We start from the raw sequence: 16,825 nt of genomic DNA, 5'->3' as shown, positions 1-16,825 counted from the left end.
CCCCTCCCCCCCTCCCCTTTTTGCGTCAAAGAAATTGAAAAACACTCACTTTGTTTATATTATTTCATCTTTTAGTGGCTCTCTAAAAGCAATCTAATAAGATCTGAGAATCATTACTCTCGATCACGTGCCTCGAGATTCGATGATCAAAATAATTATACGTTTTATAGGACTTTATTTATTCGTTTCATTTTCTAGCTAACTTGCCCAATTTGCTAATGCACTCGTGGTTTTTTTTTTTTGTTAAAAATCACTGATCACTCTCCCCCGATACATTCATTTCTTCTCAGTACTGTGTATTTTCGGATCATTGAATTGTGTGCGTATGTGTGTTTAAGAATCGTGGATAGTAATATCTGTCTGCGTGTGATTTATCCCGCTAAGGCGGTCTCGATTCCTCCTTCTCATTCTTTCCTCTCGTAACGATTGAAATATCAGCCCGCTGCACAAACCTTAACATAAACATATTTTAGAATTTTCCTTATATAAAACTCACTTGTTTAAATCTCTACATTGTTTTCGCATTACTATATACGTTTAAGACAATAATTATCTTGTCCTATCAGATTCGCAGAGAAAATCACCTTGTAATTATAATTTAATGCCTTAACTGCTTCTATGTAAACGTAATTTAGAATATATCTCGTGTGTGTAAAACACATTTATCTCTTATATTAATCAACTTTGTCCCATTTGAAATTATTTTTTTACTGCCTTATACTCGCGCCCACACGTGTGGGCAATTATCACACTACCTGAGTACAATATATACCGGCGGCCTCTTCTTTATTATTTGACTCTCACGTATCATCTTAATATAGTTAAAGAAAAAAACTAATAAAAGGTTGATTTATCGAGATTTCCGAGAAGAATCATACGTCGATATTTGTTTCTAATTCTTTACGAAAGTTACGTTACTTGTTGATCAATATTCAATTTTATTTGAAAAAACAAAGCAAGATCGATTTGACAAAAAGTAGACTCAGGCAGTGACAAAACGATACCTTATCGCCGAGAATATATCCTTTTTCTCTGATTAATTCGACGCGTTATCATGGCTACACTATAATGTTCATTCCTTGGTAGATGATCTCATGGTTTATCGACAAATAAATGCCCACTCTGTCTATCGGTCTTACCTATCTGTTATTGAAACGACGCGATTCTGTGACGGAGATTATGTGCAATTATTATTAAAATAATAATAATAAAGAAGAGGAATTGCGCGATGTTCGCAATTTTAAGGATTAACAATCGCTTGGTGATTAAAATGCAATAGCCAATGATTACACGTCGTCGTGCGATACGAACTAAGACATACACTAATAATTAAAAACGGCAGGAGAAACTCATATATATCAATAGAAAGTGTTTTCCACGATAGATTACGATACGAGTAATAAGTAGTTAAGTGTAATATTTAATTATACAACCAGTCTTTAGTGTATGGGACGCTAAAACGTGCGCTTAATGTTAAAACAGACATTTTACGACGTCCCCGGAATTATTTATACATTTAAGGACATTTCTTTAAATATCAAAATACTTAACTTGCCTGACAAAAAAATCTAACTCTCATGCTACGCATTCGCTTGTAGGATGAAAAAGGATGAATCCACGCATTACCTAATTAAGTTAATAGAGAAGAAAACCAACGACTTAACTTAGTGGCTGTAGTATATTTATAGTTTCCTTCTTTATGCTGCGTTTCGCTCTATTGACTGTACGTTTAAAAAAAAGTTGAAAATGAAATCGTCTAAATGCATAAAAAACGGAGAGAGATTTAATACACCACTGTCGAAAAGAGGATAAACTCTTGGTAGATCTTAAGTTCAATTCCTTATTCTATACGTATATCTTGATAATCACAAATTTGATGAAATATTGAATGCGCGATTTGACGAATCCCACAATATTTAATAAAAGCTCTATAACATCGTAAATAAGCATCTATTTACATATTGTGTATCTATTTAAACTTAAGGACCTGAAGAAGGAAGAGGTTGAACAAAAGCTTTCATAGAGCTCAGTATACACTACTGAGAATTTGGAAGGAAAAATCTCTTTAAATCTAAGTGACGTTTAAGAGATTTATAATCCTACCCGCTTCTCCACTGCTATTACTATCGTTACAACTATTTCTATTAATATAACAATTTATTCTTTATAAACACAAACTCGCGATAATAACAAATAATTATAAAAACAAATATGTACGGTAGTCGGAGCACAGAAATAAATTTAGTACATAAAAGATTTAATCGTATACATATAATACCAGATTTATTAAGATTTTTAATTATCTGATGAAAATAACTCGAAAATTGAGCCATTATAATATAACGGCTCAATTTTCGAGTTATTCTCATCAGATAATTAAAAATCTTACAGATGCAGCTATCTAAGGATGTCTGGAAAAATAAGTCAAACTGTTATATTATAATGATATTACACGTATATGAGTTTAATCTCTTATGTACTATTTATTTCTGCATCTTGACAACCAAACGTATCTCAGCAAAATCACACAAATCTGATTACTTATGATGCAATATATTTGTCTATCTTGTATTGCAATTTGCAATATATTTGTTTTCAACAATTTCGAATATACCGACATTATACACAGACAACAGTGTACATATATATTGCCAGTAATTTAAGGATAAAATTGCAATATCAAAATTAACTTGCGTTGTCAATAATATGATAGCATTACGTGATCCTGTAGATTATTATGACCACTCATGGTAGCAACAGCACAAATTTTAATAATGATTTTAATAATGATTTTAAAGTTGTAAGCAAGTTGTCATATCGTGAAAGCATCAACTTACTAACAAATATGGACTCAATTACTGTAATTCTGATAGCAACACATTGATTTATAAATAACATGCTAGCAATAAAATACGTAACTATCTAAAAATCACATATTTGCCTTTTTTATAATTATTTGTAATCTATTTTTACTTCACGCATCTTTTACAACTATTTACTGACTGTTAGGGGAATAGTTCCTACATATTTTTACAAATTTTGAGAAGCGATCTCATTATTTTGTTTTATCCCATTCTCTTTATTTACATATGATAAGAAACTTTAACGTTTCTCGCTTACGACATCATTCCAATATGCTGCGAAGATTAAGGAGTCTTAAATATAATAATTTTAATAGGTCTTACATATTTTTTTTATAGAAATTTTATTTTATAAAAAAAATATATTATATTATTTAGAAATAACTAAAACTATTCTAAAACTATTAAGTCTAAAAACCTAAAGGAATGGCAAAATGATCTCCCATCAATTAAACAACTGTATATTCTTATCTCTACTATTACTAAATGTTTTTTTTATTTTTTTCTCCTTTTTAATGATGTATTTCGCAATATCTTACTTTACTTAAACGAAGCGTCGGATGGCGGACTAGTAATCTGTGGATCCAAGTTCGATCCCATCTGCGCCTCACATATGCAGGAGTTTGAAAGAATTTTCAGCTAATTGTTATTGTCCAATATGGGGAAATTCCATTCACGGAGCCGAGGTTCAATTAAAAAAGGAAGAAATTGTGATATATTATATGTATGAATCGGACCGTGATCATTAATAAACTATCGATATGTATCAATGTAATCATCGACATATAGTTGATAGTAAATTGTTAATCCAGGTTTTGTATTTCCACTTAATTTTCGACCAGATTTTTAGTTTACTTTAAATTTGCCTATTTCGAAAGAAACGTAAAGGAATGTATAGCGAATAATTTTATCTAGAATTCTTTCTCTCCCTCCCTCCCTTCCTCCCCCCCCTCTCTCTCCCTTCCTCCCTCCTCCCTCCCTCCCCTTCCTTCATTTTGTCTAATGTCAGTTTTGACATTAGAACTCAAAAACTTCTTATTCCTAATGTTGAACAAACAATGCCTTTGCTATCCAAAAAGATTGTTGCAGGATCCTTGGATCCATATGCAATGCATGGTACTGTGATTCTTCATAGTGGATCGGAAAATCAAATGAAAAGAAAAACAAGATAAGCGATTGTTTAATATCCTTCTAAATGTTAATATAAAATTTCTCATATATCAGAATTCATTTGTAAAATTATTTAAGTTTTCAAAGATTCAAAAATTTTAATTTTTATAATCATAAAATTTTTATGTATCATTAATAAAGCATAGAGCATGAGAATAAACATCTGCGGCAAAGTCTACAGCAACATATATGAATAAAGAATGCGACTTTCCCAAAGAAGGATAAAGTTTCTGAGGCGTCGGATGGCTCGGTAATCGGTCCGCGGATTAGCAATCCGTGAATCCGAATTCGATCTCATCCGCGTCATACACAAGACCAAATTTTCTTAAATATGTACTTGCAAAGCATTGCAACGCTCATGAGGTCTTTGCCGTCTAAATATTGAAAAATAAATCTGAGAATATCGTATGGTATAGAATTCAATATATTTTCATTGTTCCGCATCTGCATCATATTTAAATGTACTAAGTTCTTTTTTCTAAATTTTCTTTAATGGTCTCTCCATTGATCTTTAATTTGAAAAATATCTTGTCGATGATCGTATTCACTGTAATATTTCACATGCGACTGGTTTATTAGCTGAGTGCTCTAAATTAAACATATTCTCTAGGTAAAGAAAGATGGATAAAATTACCAGATTTTGACTTAAATGATAAAAACTTTCTTATGTATGTTTTTTCTTATATTTTTTTTAAACTTATCGTTAGATAACTTTGTCAAAGTTATCCCTGTATTATATTTGTTATTGTGATCTGTCTAATCAGAAAACCATATGGAAGAGGAATAGATAGACAGAACACATTAATAATGACAGTTTGACTACTTCCTCATTATATTCGACTGCGATGCTACACAAATAAATTCGATATAGTTATTTCTTGTTTTATTATTTAAATATAGTACTTTTTGAGATTGACATTGCTTGTCTCGATAAAACATTACTTAAGATTATTCTGAAATAAGAATAAAATATCGCGAGATCGGGTGCTGCGAGTCTGGGTTCGAATCCATCTGCGCTTCACAAACGCGGTTTTCCGGTTTTGTGCTTCTGATTAACGTATTATGTTGATGTATATAATTTAGTAGCGCGACTTCGCCATTTAATCTTACAGATGGATTGTTGTCCTTCAGCTTGTTAAAATTATTCAATATGTTGGAATACGTTCTACCTATCTTTGCCTGTCCAGACTTATCCGAAATCATCACTGCCATGTGCATGTCGCACGATATATGTACTGGAACTCTCCCTTTCTTTTCTTCAGTGCTTGAGAGAATGATTATTCTAGAACGCTAAATAAATAGTGATCTATCTCTCTTTCCCCTCTTCCTTCTTCCTCTCCCGTCCTATTAAATTATGTATATTGTTGAATAGTCAAAAACTCGATAAAAAAGAAAGTGTGAAGAAAAAGTGAAGAAAGGAAATAAATTATACGAGATAAGGCATTAACTTGTACACTTGTCAAAAAATGTAAATTATGAGTTTTATATAAAAAATTGAATTTTATATGTAAAAATTGCATTACTTCGAAGAATTAGTGTATAAATTTTTTTTAAGTGGAAACATTTAAAAAATCTTCAAGGCCAATTTTTTTAAATGGATTTGAACTTATTCCGTCTCGGATTTGTGTCATTGTTAAAAGATACGTTTAACTTTACGTTCAAATATATTATTATTTATCAGTGATTAAGTCAGTCTAAACTTAATAGATAACGAAATATTTAAGGAAACAAAAATTAACAAGTAGTTGAAAATTTAACATTTCAGATAAATATCGTAAGGAAAATACACAAACGATTTCATTCATACTAAATTGAATAACATGAATGATAATGACTTACTTTTGTTGATAAATATTATTATTACATAAATATCGCTGGCTTATTCATGTTACTACATTCACCTAAAACATCTATTTCCAACTCTTTATTAATTTTTATTTACTTGAATGTCTCGTTATTTATTAGGTTTAGGCCAATTAATAATACATTTGTACGCAAATTTAAACATACTTTCTAACAATGATCAAAAAAATATAACATCCTATTTTAAAAACAAAGCTGACTTTCAAAAAAATTTACTATATACTACTATATAACTCTATTATATATAACAATTTTTTTTCATACAAAACTTACATTTATAAATTTTTCAAAATGTGCAAGTTAGATACCCTGTAAAATATATACGAAATATCGAAGCTTTAGTCTTTTTTTAAGTTCAATTTACTTTGAATTGATTGATTGATGTTGAAAAAAAGAATGAGAATTTTTTATCGAATTTTTTTAAATTTTTAAGTTTGATATAACTTTTGTTGCAAAAATTATAATAATAAATAAACATTAATATTATAATCTTTTGGCTACCATTGTTCGCCAAACAAATCGCAATAATATGGAAGATTTACTAGCGAACAATATTTCTACGAATCGTGAATTGCAAATAATGAAGATTACATTTATATATCTTGTCTGTCTATCATAATTATCTTAATACGACAAAACTTATCGTCAGTTTGCTCTTTCCGTTTCTTAAAGTTATGATTATCATAATATAGAATAAGAAACCTAATGGTCTTCAACAGATATCGAATATAAAGATCTTTTTCAGAGTTTAATGTCTCGTAAAATAGAAATGAGAAGTGTCTCAATCTACTTAAATAAAGATGACGGATTATCAAAAGTATAATAATAAAGAAGTTTACTGAAGTTAGAACCTCCCTATGAGGGGAGGGGAGAGGGGATTTCCCCTACTCAGCATGTAGTGTACCCCTACTTTAAAACAAAATAAATACGAGCGATTCAGAGCAGTAAGTGTAGATAGAACATAAGACAGGGAGGAAAAAAAGAGCTCAAAGAAACAGTAATAAAAAAAGAGAACAACAACAACCCTGAGAGCAAGCCGTACAGTTCGCGAAAACTGCGAATGAGGCAGGTAGTAACAACGGCTAGAATCAAAGTATAGTTTTCCTATATACTACCTATTACATTAATTAGATGCGTCATCTCTGTATTTAAAAATACTAATAATATTGCGTTGAATATAAATATATTATCTGTTATAATTAGTAATCAATTATTCGAATAGCCCCGCTCTAAAACCTCCACATCCTGCCTTCGTTTTATGTTTTAAAATTGCGTTTCCGTTCGTACATAGCTTCTCCCAACTATACCACCGTCATAATCTAAAATATATGTATATACATACAGTTGTGGCAAAGGCAGCCATTAACTCTTTGTAACCCTTTCTTTTTTCCCCTCCCCCGTCTCCGCGCTAGTATTTAAATTTATTTTTATCCATTTGAGACTCGTTAATATAATAAATTAATTAGCTCGTTTATACCAATCGTCAACAACGCATCGATTATATTTACGTGTCCTGTACAAATGAAATGTAATAACCGCTTTTCTTTAACACCTCGCATACACTTAAGATTTTTAAATTCACGCTTTAACTTTAGTTAAAAATCGATAAGAGTAAGGAATATAATATTAGTAGTAATAATTATAATTGATATACTAATGGGTCTTATTCCGCATCGTTATTTATCGGTATTTATTCTATAAAATAAGTTGTAAAAAACAGCCGTAGATAAAACACGTCGCTATTATTTGCCGCTCCCTGCTTTGCAAGTTAGATATTAAATAACGTGTTATTTATTTAGAACAACCATAGTGCTTTTTTCATCACTTTTTCATCTATATATTTTTCTCTTATGAATTTATCGCTTGAATGTTCGATAATATGTTAACTATTTAATTCTTTAGTTGCAAACCGTGTATACATATTTCCACGATCAAAAACTAACATTAAAAATTAGAATTTACTTTTATTACAAAATTCTTAACCTAAATTGAATAAAATAAGCAAAAAAAATTTGAGTAAAAGCTTTTTCTTCTTACTAAAATTTATGACATCGTTATATTGTATATATTAGAATTTTATTTTGAATATACAAATTAAAATATAGTAAATTTTTATATAATTTATGTAAATTTATATTATAATTATAATACATTTTAATTTTGCTTTTATTCAGAATTTTAAAACAGCCGCACCTAAAGGGTTAATTAGTTCACTTCTTTTATGTGCATTTTTAGAGGTAAAAGTGTGTGTGAATATGTATTCATGAGTGTATAAGTTTATCTGTATGTGTTTTTTTTTCTTTGTGTTACTATAATAATTAGGGTGTAAAATTGGTTGTTTGATTGAGCTCTCTAGTCGCATTTTTGTTTCGTTATGTGTTCAAGTGTGTTATTGCGTTGATCCCAGAAATTCACACGAGTCACGTTTGTTAACACTGCACTCGTTTCTTTTCATCTAATTATCGTGGATTTATATACTGACTTTTTCTCTGCGATATATTTCGTCGCAGACAAATAAAAAGTTACCATATCAGATTTATAACAAAATGCAAAGTTTTAAATTCAAATTCGACACATCAATCGATATATTAATAAATATCATAAAAAAGAAAAGATTGGCTTATTCTACAGCTTTAATGCAACGCGATTCAACACTTTATTGTCAGGATACGTAACAAGCATTAATGACATGAACGGCGAAACGAATAACGGAAAGAATACGAAGAAAAATAAAATTAGCAGTCGATCATCTTGCACTTAAGATACAATAAAGCCTTACACTGTCATTCGATGAATAAAGAAAACAAAATAAATGGACAATAGTAAATTACGTTATATGAGATCACATTTATAACGCTTAACGAAATTGCTGGATTCTGTAACCGTAATCTATTAATTACACCTTTATGTGTCATATAAGGTCTATCTTGGTGAATTATACATTAGCATAATAGTCGCCATTCTTCATCGATAAAGTAAGACACAACGCGACCCGCTCGATAATTAAACATGAGCATTTGGAGAGCACTCTTCCGAAATATTCCTCGTTTAGATCTATGGTAAATCCTACAGAGTAAATACAATTAAGTCATATATTTAATCAGGTAAACTTTTCAGGTCGATATCCCCCACCGAGACATATCCACACGATTACAATATACCCCTCCCTCCACCTTATCTATCAATGATCTCGTTCTACTGATCTAAAATTTAAACACTTATAAGCTTCATCGCATATTTCATAATTATCGTCGACAGTAATAATAGTGTAATAGTAATAGTGTAGTTGTAGTACTTGCAGTAGCAATAGCAAGAGTAAACACTCATAAGTATTAATAGTAATAATATAGATGTATATAATAGTAATAATAATATATAATTAATTATAATAGTAACAATAATAATCGTAGTCTTAAATGTGCCTAATAGTTATTATAAATCGGAGGTAAAAAATAAATCAGTTTCCACGTGCATTTTACGGTATGGTCGAACAGAAGCCAGTCCGACGGCCACACACTAAGTTCTTATAATACAATTTGTAAAAATATTTGTGATTGTTTGTCGGTTTTTATCTTCTTATCCCTTCCCTTCCGCGCTTTGTATCATTTCCAAATCGTTGGAAGAATAGAAATGGAAAGTCGCTAAACTAATTTAAGGAATCAGTATTCATAAACAAGAAAGAGTACAAGAGAAAAAAGGAACTGAGGGAAATACGTATTTAAGATACTACTAGTGATATGACATGAAAGTAAAAAAGGATGTCTGCAGAAACCGCATCCTGCTGTCAAAGATTTATATAGATATACATACACCATATTTAAATGATCTATATTGTACACTATTCTCTGTAGTCAGCCTGTGTGTCGTCTTACTTAATTATCTCATCAATTACTCGTTATATCATTTTTCATTTTTCTTCAATTATCCGGTATAATAACTATTTAATAAATACAAGATCGTGGAGGGACGAGTGTCTCGAATGTGTAAGTCATTCGCGCTGACTTTCCATCAGAGACCATAGTTTAAATATTTCTTTCGTTTGTGTTCTTATCATTTGTGTTACATATACCGTTTGTTAACGGTTAGGAAGTGAACAAGCATCGAATTTTGTTCCCCTAAGAAGAATTTTCTTCTCGAACGAAAACTTATTCACCTCCGTAATAAATGCCATTAATGATTAAATGATTAGCATTCCTGATTCTTTACGCTCGCTTTTACTTTGTTTGCACATTTTAGAATCTCTTCCTTAGAATCTCTTTTAGCTCATTATGTATTTTTACAATTTCTTATCACGCTTCCTTTTGTCTATCCCAGTGCCATACAAACTTCACTTGCCTCATGGGTGTGTATTCTAATACTGTCAATTTGTATATTTTATTTAACACTTAATTATTTAATTTATATTTTTTATCCGAAAAGATTATATGCCGTTCTCGCGAGCGATCAATAAAAAAATCAATATCTGATAAAAGTCTTAAACACCTTCTTTGATGTTTCCGTTTGCCAAGCTTTTTTGTTTGAAACACAAGATGTGTTTCGATAGTAAAAAAAAAGATATCTATGTACTAATCGACCGCTCGCGAACAACATGCCGGCGTAAACAAGAGACATTCCGTTTTCTGTCGTTTGCCTGCAAATCTTAGCGAGCATTTTACTGTATAACTAATATTGTAACTCTAATTTGTGACTTCTACAAAAATACATTACATAGTGCCAAATTCCTTAAACAACAAGTATCTTTTCCTAAACTTTTAATGCATACAGAAACGTGAATCAACAAAGAATGTCTCATGTCATAACGCAGATTTTACAATCAATATATAGTTTATATCCTGAATTTGAAGAAATAACCCACGAGCAAGGCCAAGCTATTCAGCGCATCTCTCCAACTCGAGTCAATTAAAATGGTCATGAGGTGGGCCACTCTTTAAAATCGAAGCCTTGCTGGCCGGGTTTAGGAGCGCTTGCAGCGTACCCACCTTGACTATTTTCTCCTCCTTGATACGAACGCTGAGGATAAGAAGTATCAGCGTAATTACTGTATGCAGAATATCCAGTATAATCTGGAGTCTTGGCTGAACTGCTGCTAGATCCTGGCGCACCTGAACCGGTATTTTGCCGCGAATACATGTCACCTGCAACATTTGTACATAATATTAAGTCATTTCATTCTAACGGGTTATAAATAATGTAAAAAAAAAAGTAAAATTAAACATAATATGCTTAAAAAATTAAAACTAATAATTTGCGACATACATTTAGACGACACTCTACTTTATACTATCTAAATGTTATATTTCAAATCAAAGAAATAATTAATAAAACTGATATACATAAACTATTATTTCTATATGGAAAATAATATAATAAATAATAGTAATTAAGAATATATAACAAAGTTCTTTCTTTTCTTGCATGTTTCAATATTAAAAAGATAATGAGATATTAAGACATAAAATGATCAAATATTTTCGCTATATAACAAAAACAGATTTTTGGTACTATTCAGATAATATAATAAAAACTATTATTTTATATCACTTGTGTAATAAATTGGAAAAAAGAATATTATAGCAGTAATAGCTTTCTATTTAAGAAAGTTTTAATCATTCTCTTCTAATATTAAATTTTTTTAATATTGTATTTAATTGCATTTATAAATATATTACATATATGTATAAGTATATTATATGTACAATATAAATATACATTATTAAATATATATTAATTATATATTAATAATAATATTATTAAATATATAATATTATATATTGTACATTTTTTAAAACATAAAAATTGACGAGACACTATTATATTGTTCAATAATTTTCATAAATACTGCAAACAAATTCCATTCTATGAACATCTGCGTATAAAAAAAATTCACACCTATAGTATCTAAAGAATTATAAAATTAATTTACATTTAAATCAGCTCTATCATCAAGATAATGAGATCAGTATTCCTGTGTTGATGTACAATGCGATTAATTTACTTTTCAATATAGATCTTTATATAAAAAATATATCTTTTTTTACACAATAATTAAATGATAACTATATCAAAAATATTTCAAGCAACTTATAAAATAATTGTTATTATAAAAAGCACAACTCTAAAGGTAGTAAATCATATACTCGAGATAACTGCTGTACAATCATGCATTTAATCAAATAACTATTACAATCATCTACAATAATAATAAATGTATGAACAAGCTTTTTTAATATCTTAAATATATCTCACATTTCATTGTACATTTTTGCTCAAAATTATCATTTACAGATTAAAAAAATTACTTTAAACAATTATAAAAAAGTTCACATATACAAATATCTCATGTTTATGTAAATAACGAAGTGACATCAATTATAGATTCATTACAGTTACAGACAAATATGAAATGTGTACATTAACAATAAAAAGCACTAAATAGACATACATTTATTACACACAAGCAAAGATATAAAAAATGCTATACTGATCTCAGAATCTTAAAGACGAATTGATGTCAATTGTATAACTTCTATTTTCTTTTTAAATTTTTATAATTTACAAACGCAAAAAAAAGCTGATTATTATTATATATTTTTTTACAACGGATCACATTTTTCATTGTCAGTAAAGACATCAATTCGTCATTAGTTAAATAGGCAATAAAAGGAAACAGAAGGAGAGAGTACAGCATATTATTCTGCATTATAAATTATCATAAAACATTAATTTTCTTAATTAACTTTCAATGTTTGTAAAGTGATTATTCTTATTATTTATAAGTTACAAAAAAATTATAACATGCTCTCAAAACTTGGGATAAAAATATCTTTCAAGAATCTATTCTAAATCTGTTATGTATAATAGTATGCAATATATGTATATATAACTTCCAATCAGAAATGATTAAACAACCCGATAAATGGGTACTGACAGGGTACATGCTTTTCAAGAATTTAAGTGTAAAAAGTATTCGGAAAAAAACAGACTAACAAAATACAATAAAAAATTTGCAAAGGAAAGGAATATCTAGGATAGACGAGGACTTTTGAATAAAAAGAACTATAATTTGACGTTACGATTCAGAAATTATCGTTTTCTAATCGAAGTGTGATCTAGAACATCGTGTAGCGAATAAAATATGAAATAATAAAATAATAGGAATAGCTAGGCGAGTGGCAGTGCGTCAAGCGTACAGCAAGCATTACTTTCAATCCAAAAAATGAGCAATATGCAACGAGTATATAGCTATATTCGATTATTTTCATTCAATTCAACTTCAAGCAAAAGCTAGTATCTATATAATGCTATTTTCTGTACTTGCACACACTCACAAACACACACGCACGCACACACGACGCGCGCGCGCACGCACGCGCGCACGCACATATATATATATATATATATATGTATGCAGGAAAAATATAAATGTATATAACATAAATACATATACATACACATATACACACATATATATTTTTTTATGAATTCTTTGATAAAATTATTTAAATAAAAAGATGAGATTTTTTTAGATCTATACACTCGTTGTGAATATAATACAAGTCTTCTTAAGTTTAATAATGTTAATACAATACCATTTTATTTTACTTCCTTCAATCTTCATTGTAATAGTTATCACAAGGTATGTCAAACATATCAAATTTTTAACGTATTAATTATTATTAGAAACTCAAGTACAATGTGTTAAACAATTTTTTATTCAGATTTACACATATATATTTATAATCTATACAAAAATAATTAGTATATTTCATTCAATTATATGTATATATTTTAAATTTCATCACCTTTTACTTTCTTTTTAAAAGCAGAATTATTGTTAAAAGCAGAATTATTGTTAAAATCTTACAACTATAAAAATGTTAATATAAATATAATGTTATAAAAATTCATCAAGCAGAATATTAGAAATTGTCCCATTATTAAATTGTTAATCAAATTGATAACATTCATGTATTATCAGATGAAAATATCGCAGTTAACAAAATTGGTTATGAGAATTGAAGGAAGTGCATACATCAAATACAAAAAGAGAAACATTCTATATGGTGAAAGTATCAACTCTTTGAGTACAATAAAACCATATATATATTCAACATCGGTGATCTACGGATTTATATATAAGTTCGACGAAAATCATTGGCGTGGCCTATGGACTCAAATATGTGTTTGATGAAAGTCATCTGCTTGGCTATGGACTCGTATATGTATTCGGCGATGTCTCCTTTATATTTTCATTGTAAACAAAATACATATTCCGATCACAGTCGCGAACAGCAAGTGCATCCATAAAGAACGTTCAGCTTGTAAGTGCTCCGTACTCAAAGAGTTAATTCTCCCGACTGGACATATAAAATTAAGCTAGTATAAGAAATTACATTGCTGTAGCTAGGCGCAGAATTAGGTCAAAATGGAACTAATTGCGATGCCAAAGGGTGGAAAGAGGAAAGTTTGTTTGACTTGAGCTTGAAGACTCACCCTGCGGGCCAGAGGGGTTCGAGTTGGAGTTGGGCTGCGAGGAGTTAGGCTGAGGGGGCTGGGGTGGGGGCTGGGTCCCAGGAGGAGGCCCATTCTGTGGCATGTTCCAGGAGCTCCAAGAGCCCCCAGGCCCGCCTCCCGCAGCCCCGCCAGTACCCGCCGTGGGCCCGTAGCCCCCTGAAGCGGCCGCCGCCGGCCCACCTGCGATCATCAACCACACAAAACACGTGTCACCGACCGCATGTCATAGCTCACATCATTTTTCTTACCACTTTGTTTAATTTATATTAATATTGTTTTTCTCCAATTGGTTACAAATATAAAGCTGTCTCTATTTCTTTAATGTTAAGAACGCCTCTTCGGCGATATGAACATTCATGCTTGGTTCTCTTAATAAATAGTATGGAAGAAGAAGAAAAGAAAGAATTAAAAGTAAAGATAGGCAATGACAATAATAATTATACAGGATAATTTAGGCAAATACACTTCAGTGGAAAATATATCTCACTTCTTATTTTGTAAACTGCAAAAATAAACAAATATCTAAGTATACGCATCTCAACACATCTAAAAAATTAAGAGAAACAATGTTGCATCCACTTCGCAAACATTTATTGATAAATTTCATTTAACTTTCTATATTTTGAAGTTCTGAATTATATAGTAAAAATTGACAACAAATAAAATAAAATATTTTATGTATGCGTGAATTTTATCAAATACAAAGTGCATTATTGAAATTAGTGGATGAAGTATTTTTCCTTTCAATTTATAAATACGCCCCACTAACTTGATTTAAATAAGCCTCTTTATTATTTTTATTATATTAGTTTTAACAAATATCAATTTCTTCTTCTTCTTCTGACAATTTTGTATTTAATAAAGACAGTATTTGTTAGATAGCATATGTTGATTTGTACATATATATTTTACCTAAATATATCTAATATTTTATAAACTATTAAACTGTTATAACTTTTAAATATATAAAACCAACACAACTAAAATTTACATAAATCAATGCATCTTCCTCTTTACAACAAATGTGGAAAAAAACAAAAAAAAATTCTACAAAAAACAATGTAAAATATTTTTCCAAAAAAATATTGTAAGACAAAATATTAAAACTTTATTTTTTTAATAGTAATAATAAATGCTTTTTCAAAAGATTAAAAATAAGTTAGTTTTTAATCTTTAATTTAATTAAAGATTAACAATTTTAATTTTATTACAAAAATGTATTATTAAAATAAAATAAAATTTAATTTCTATGTAGGTGATTTTATTATATGATTCAATTTTTTGTATCCTTTTTCTAATTTTTTATAAAAGAGCATATTTCCTTAATGGACAAATTGGGCGTCTTTGCTGAGGTACTTAACAAAAACATCTTTTAAATAATATAAATATTATAAAATAAAATTTGTTTTACTAATATTTCTATGTTTTAATTTTAATCTTCCTTATTATTACATAGATAAAGTCTATATATATAATAAAAAAATAATTCCGATTATATATTTTAATATACTAACGTTCTAATGATTGTAGAGCGTATTTGCCTGAACTATCCTATGGAAAGTTGCTCTTATAGAAAATCTTATTAAACATGTGTATACAACATCGTATAGATTACAATACAGAGATAGTTTCTCTATTTTATAATACATGAATGTGACATTTGTTATCGTGAAATGTAACATGTTATCATACTCAATGTTAGTATTCGCTATCTCTAAGCATAGAGATAGCATCGTATTTTCAATATAGCAATTAATGCTTTAAGATAATTTAGTGTTAGAAATAAGTGGAGAGTAAGAATATTATTTTAGTATAAAAATAGAATCTGTGTAAAAATTTAGATTTAAGACTTCTGCCTATTCATTTCTTACTTCTGCAGTTCTTGAATTGTGATGTCAAAAGCGAGAAAATACATTTTTAAAAATTCTTACAAAATACATTAAAGGTTGATAGGAAACACGGTAGAAATATTTAAAAAATCATAAGGTTATTTATCATCAAAAGAATTGTCACAACCCACACTACAAAGCAATTTTTTGTGAAAATTTTTTTTGAAAAAAAGTGCAAAATTAAATTTTATTCCGCACTATAATATAGTAAGATGCGGATAATCTATTTATTATGTTTTAAAGAACAAATTATAAAATGTGACTCTGTAACTTTCGTACGTTCGTAAGAAATAAGCTTAAAAAAAGTCTTATGGTAAAATATTTTTCTAATAAAACAAAATGTGAAGAGAGTACAGAATGAATCTGAATCACGAATAAGATGCAGATGAGTTAATTCATCATGCCTTTTGAGCCTTAAAATATAAATAATTTGTAAAATTAACATTTATTTGAGACAATAAATTTGTAAAATACATCAAAAACATCTATTTCAACAATAAATAATTGAATTGTGTCTATATATAAATA

At 29.1% G+C, this 16,825-nt stretch overlaps 1 protein-coding gene across 4 annotated transcripts in view; it reads right to left on the bottom strand.

Annotated features, from left to right (window-relative positions):
- Positions 1-16,825, bottom strand: part of LOC108751087 (heterogeneous nuclear ribonucleoprotein 27C-like) — a 59,823-nt gene that overhangs the window by 32,861 nt on the left and 10,137 nt on the right. For 3 of the 4 annotated variants that reach the window (XM_018491043.1, XM_018491042.1, XM_018491041.1), the window contains exons 6-7: positions 14,388-14,588; positions 10,874-11,029 (exon numbers count right to left, since the gene is read on the bottom strand). In XM_018491043.1, the coding sequence (XP_018346545.1) occupies positions 10,874-11,029; positions 14,388-14,588 (357 nt within the window). The remainder of the gene's footprint in view (positions 1-10,873; positions 11,030-14,387; positions 14,589-16,825) is intronic. The other variant, XM_018491044.1, reaches the window with a different exon arrangement.

Source organism: Trachymyrmex septentrionalis, unplaced genomic scaffold, assembly GCF_001594115.1.
Source record: "Trachymyrmex septentrionalis isolate Tsep2-gDNA-1 unplaced genomic scaffold, Tsep1.0 scaffold40, whole genome shotgun sequence".
NCBI lineage: Eukaryota > Metazoa > Arthropoda > Insecta > Hymenoptera > Formicidae > Trachymyrmex > Trachymyrmex septentrionalis.
Note: the sequence above shows the minus strand (reverse complement) of the source record. Positions and strands in the feature narration are given on the sequence as shown.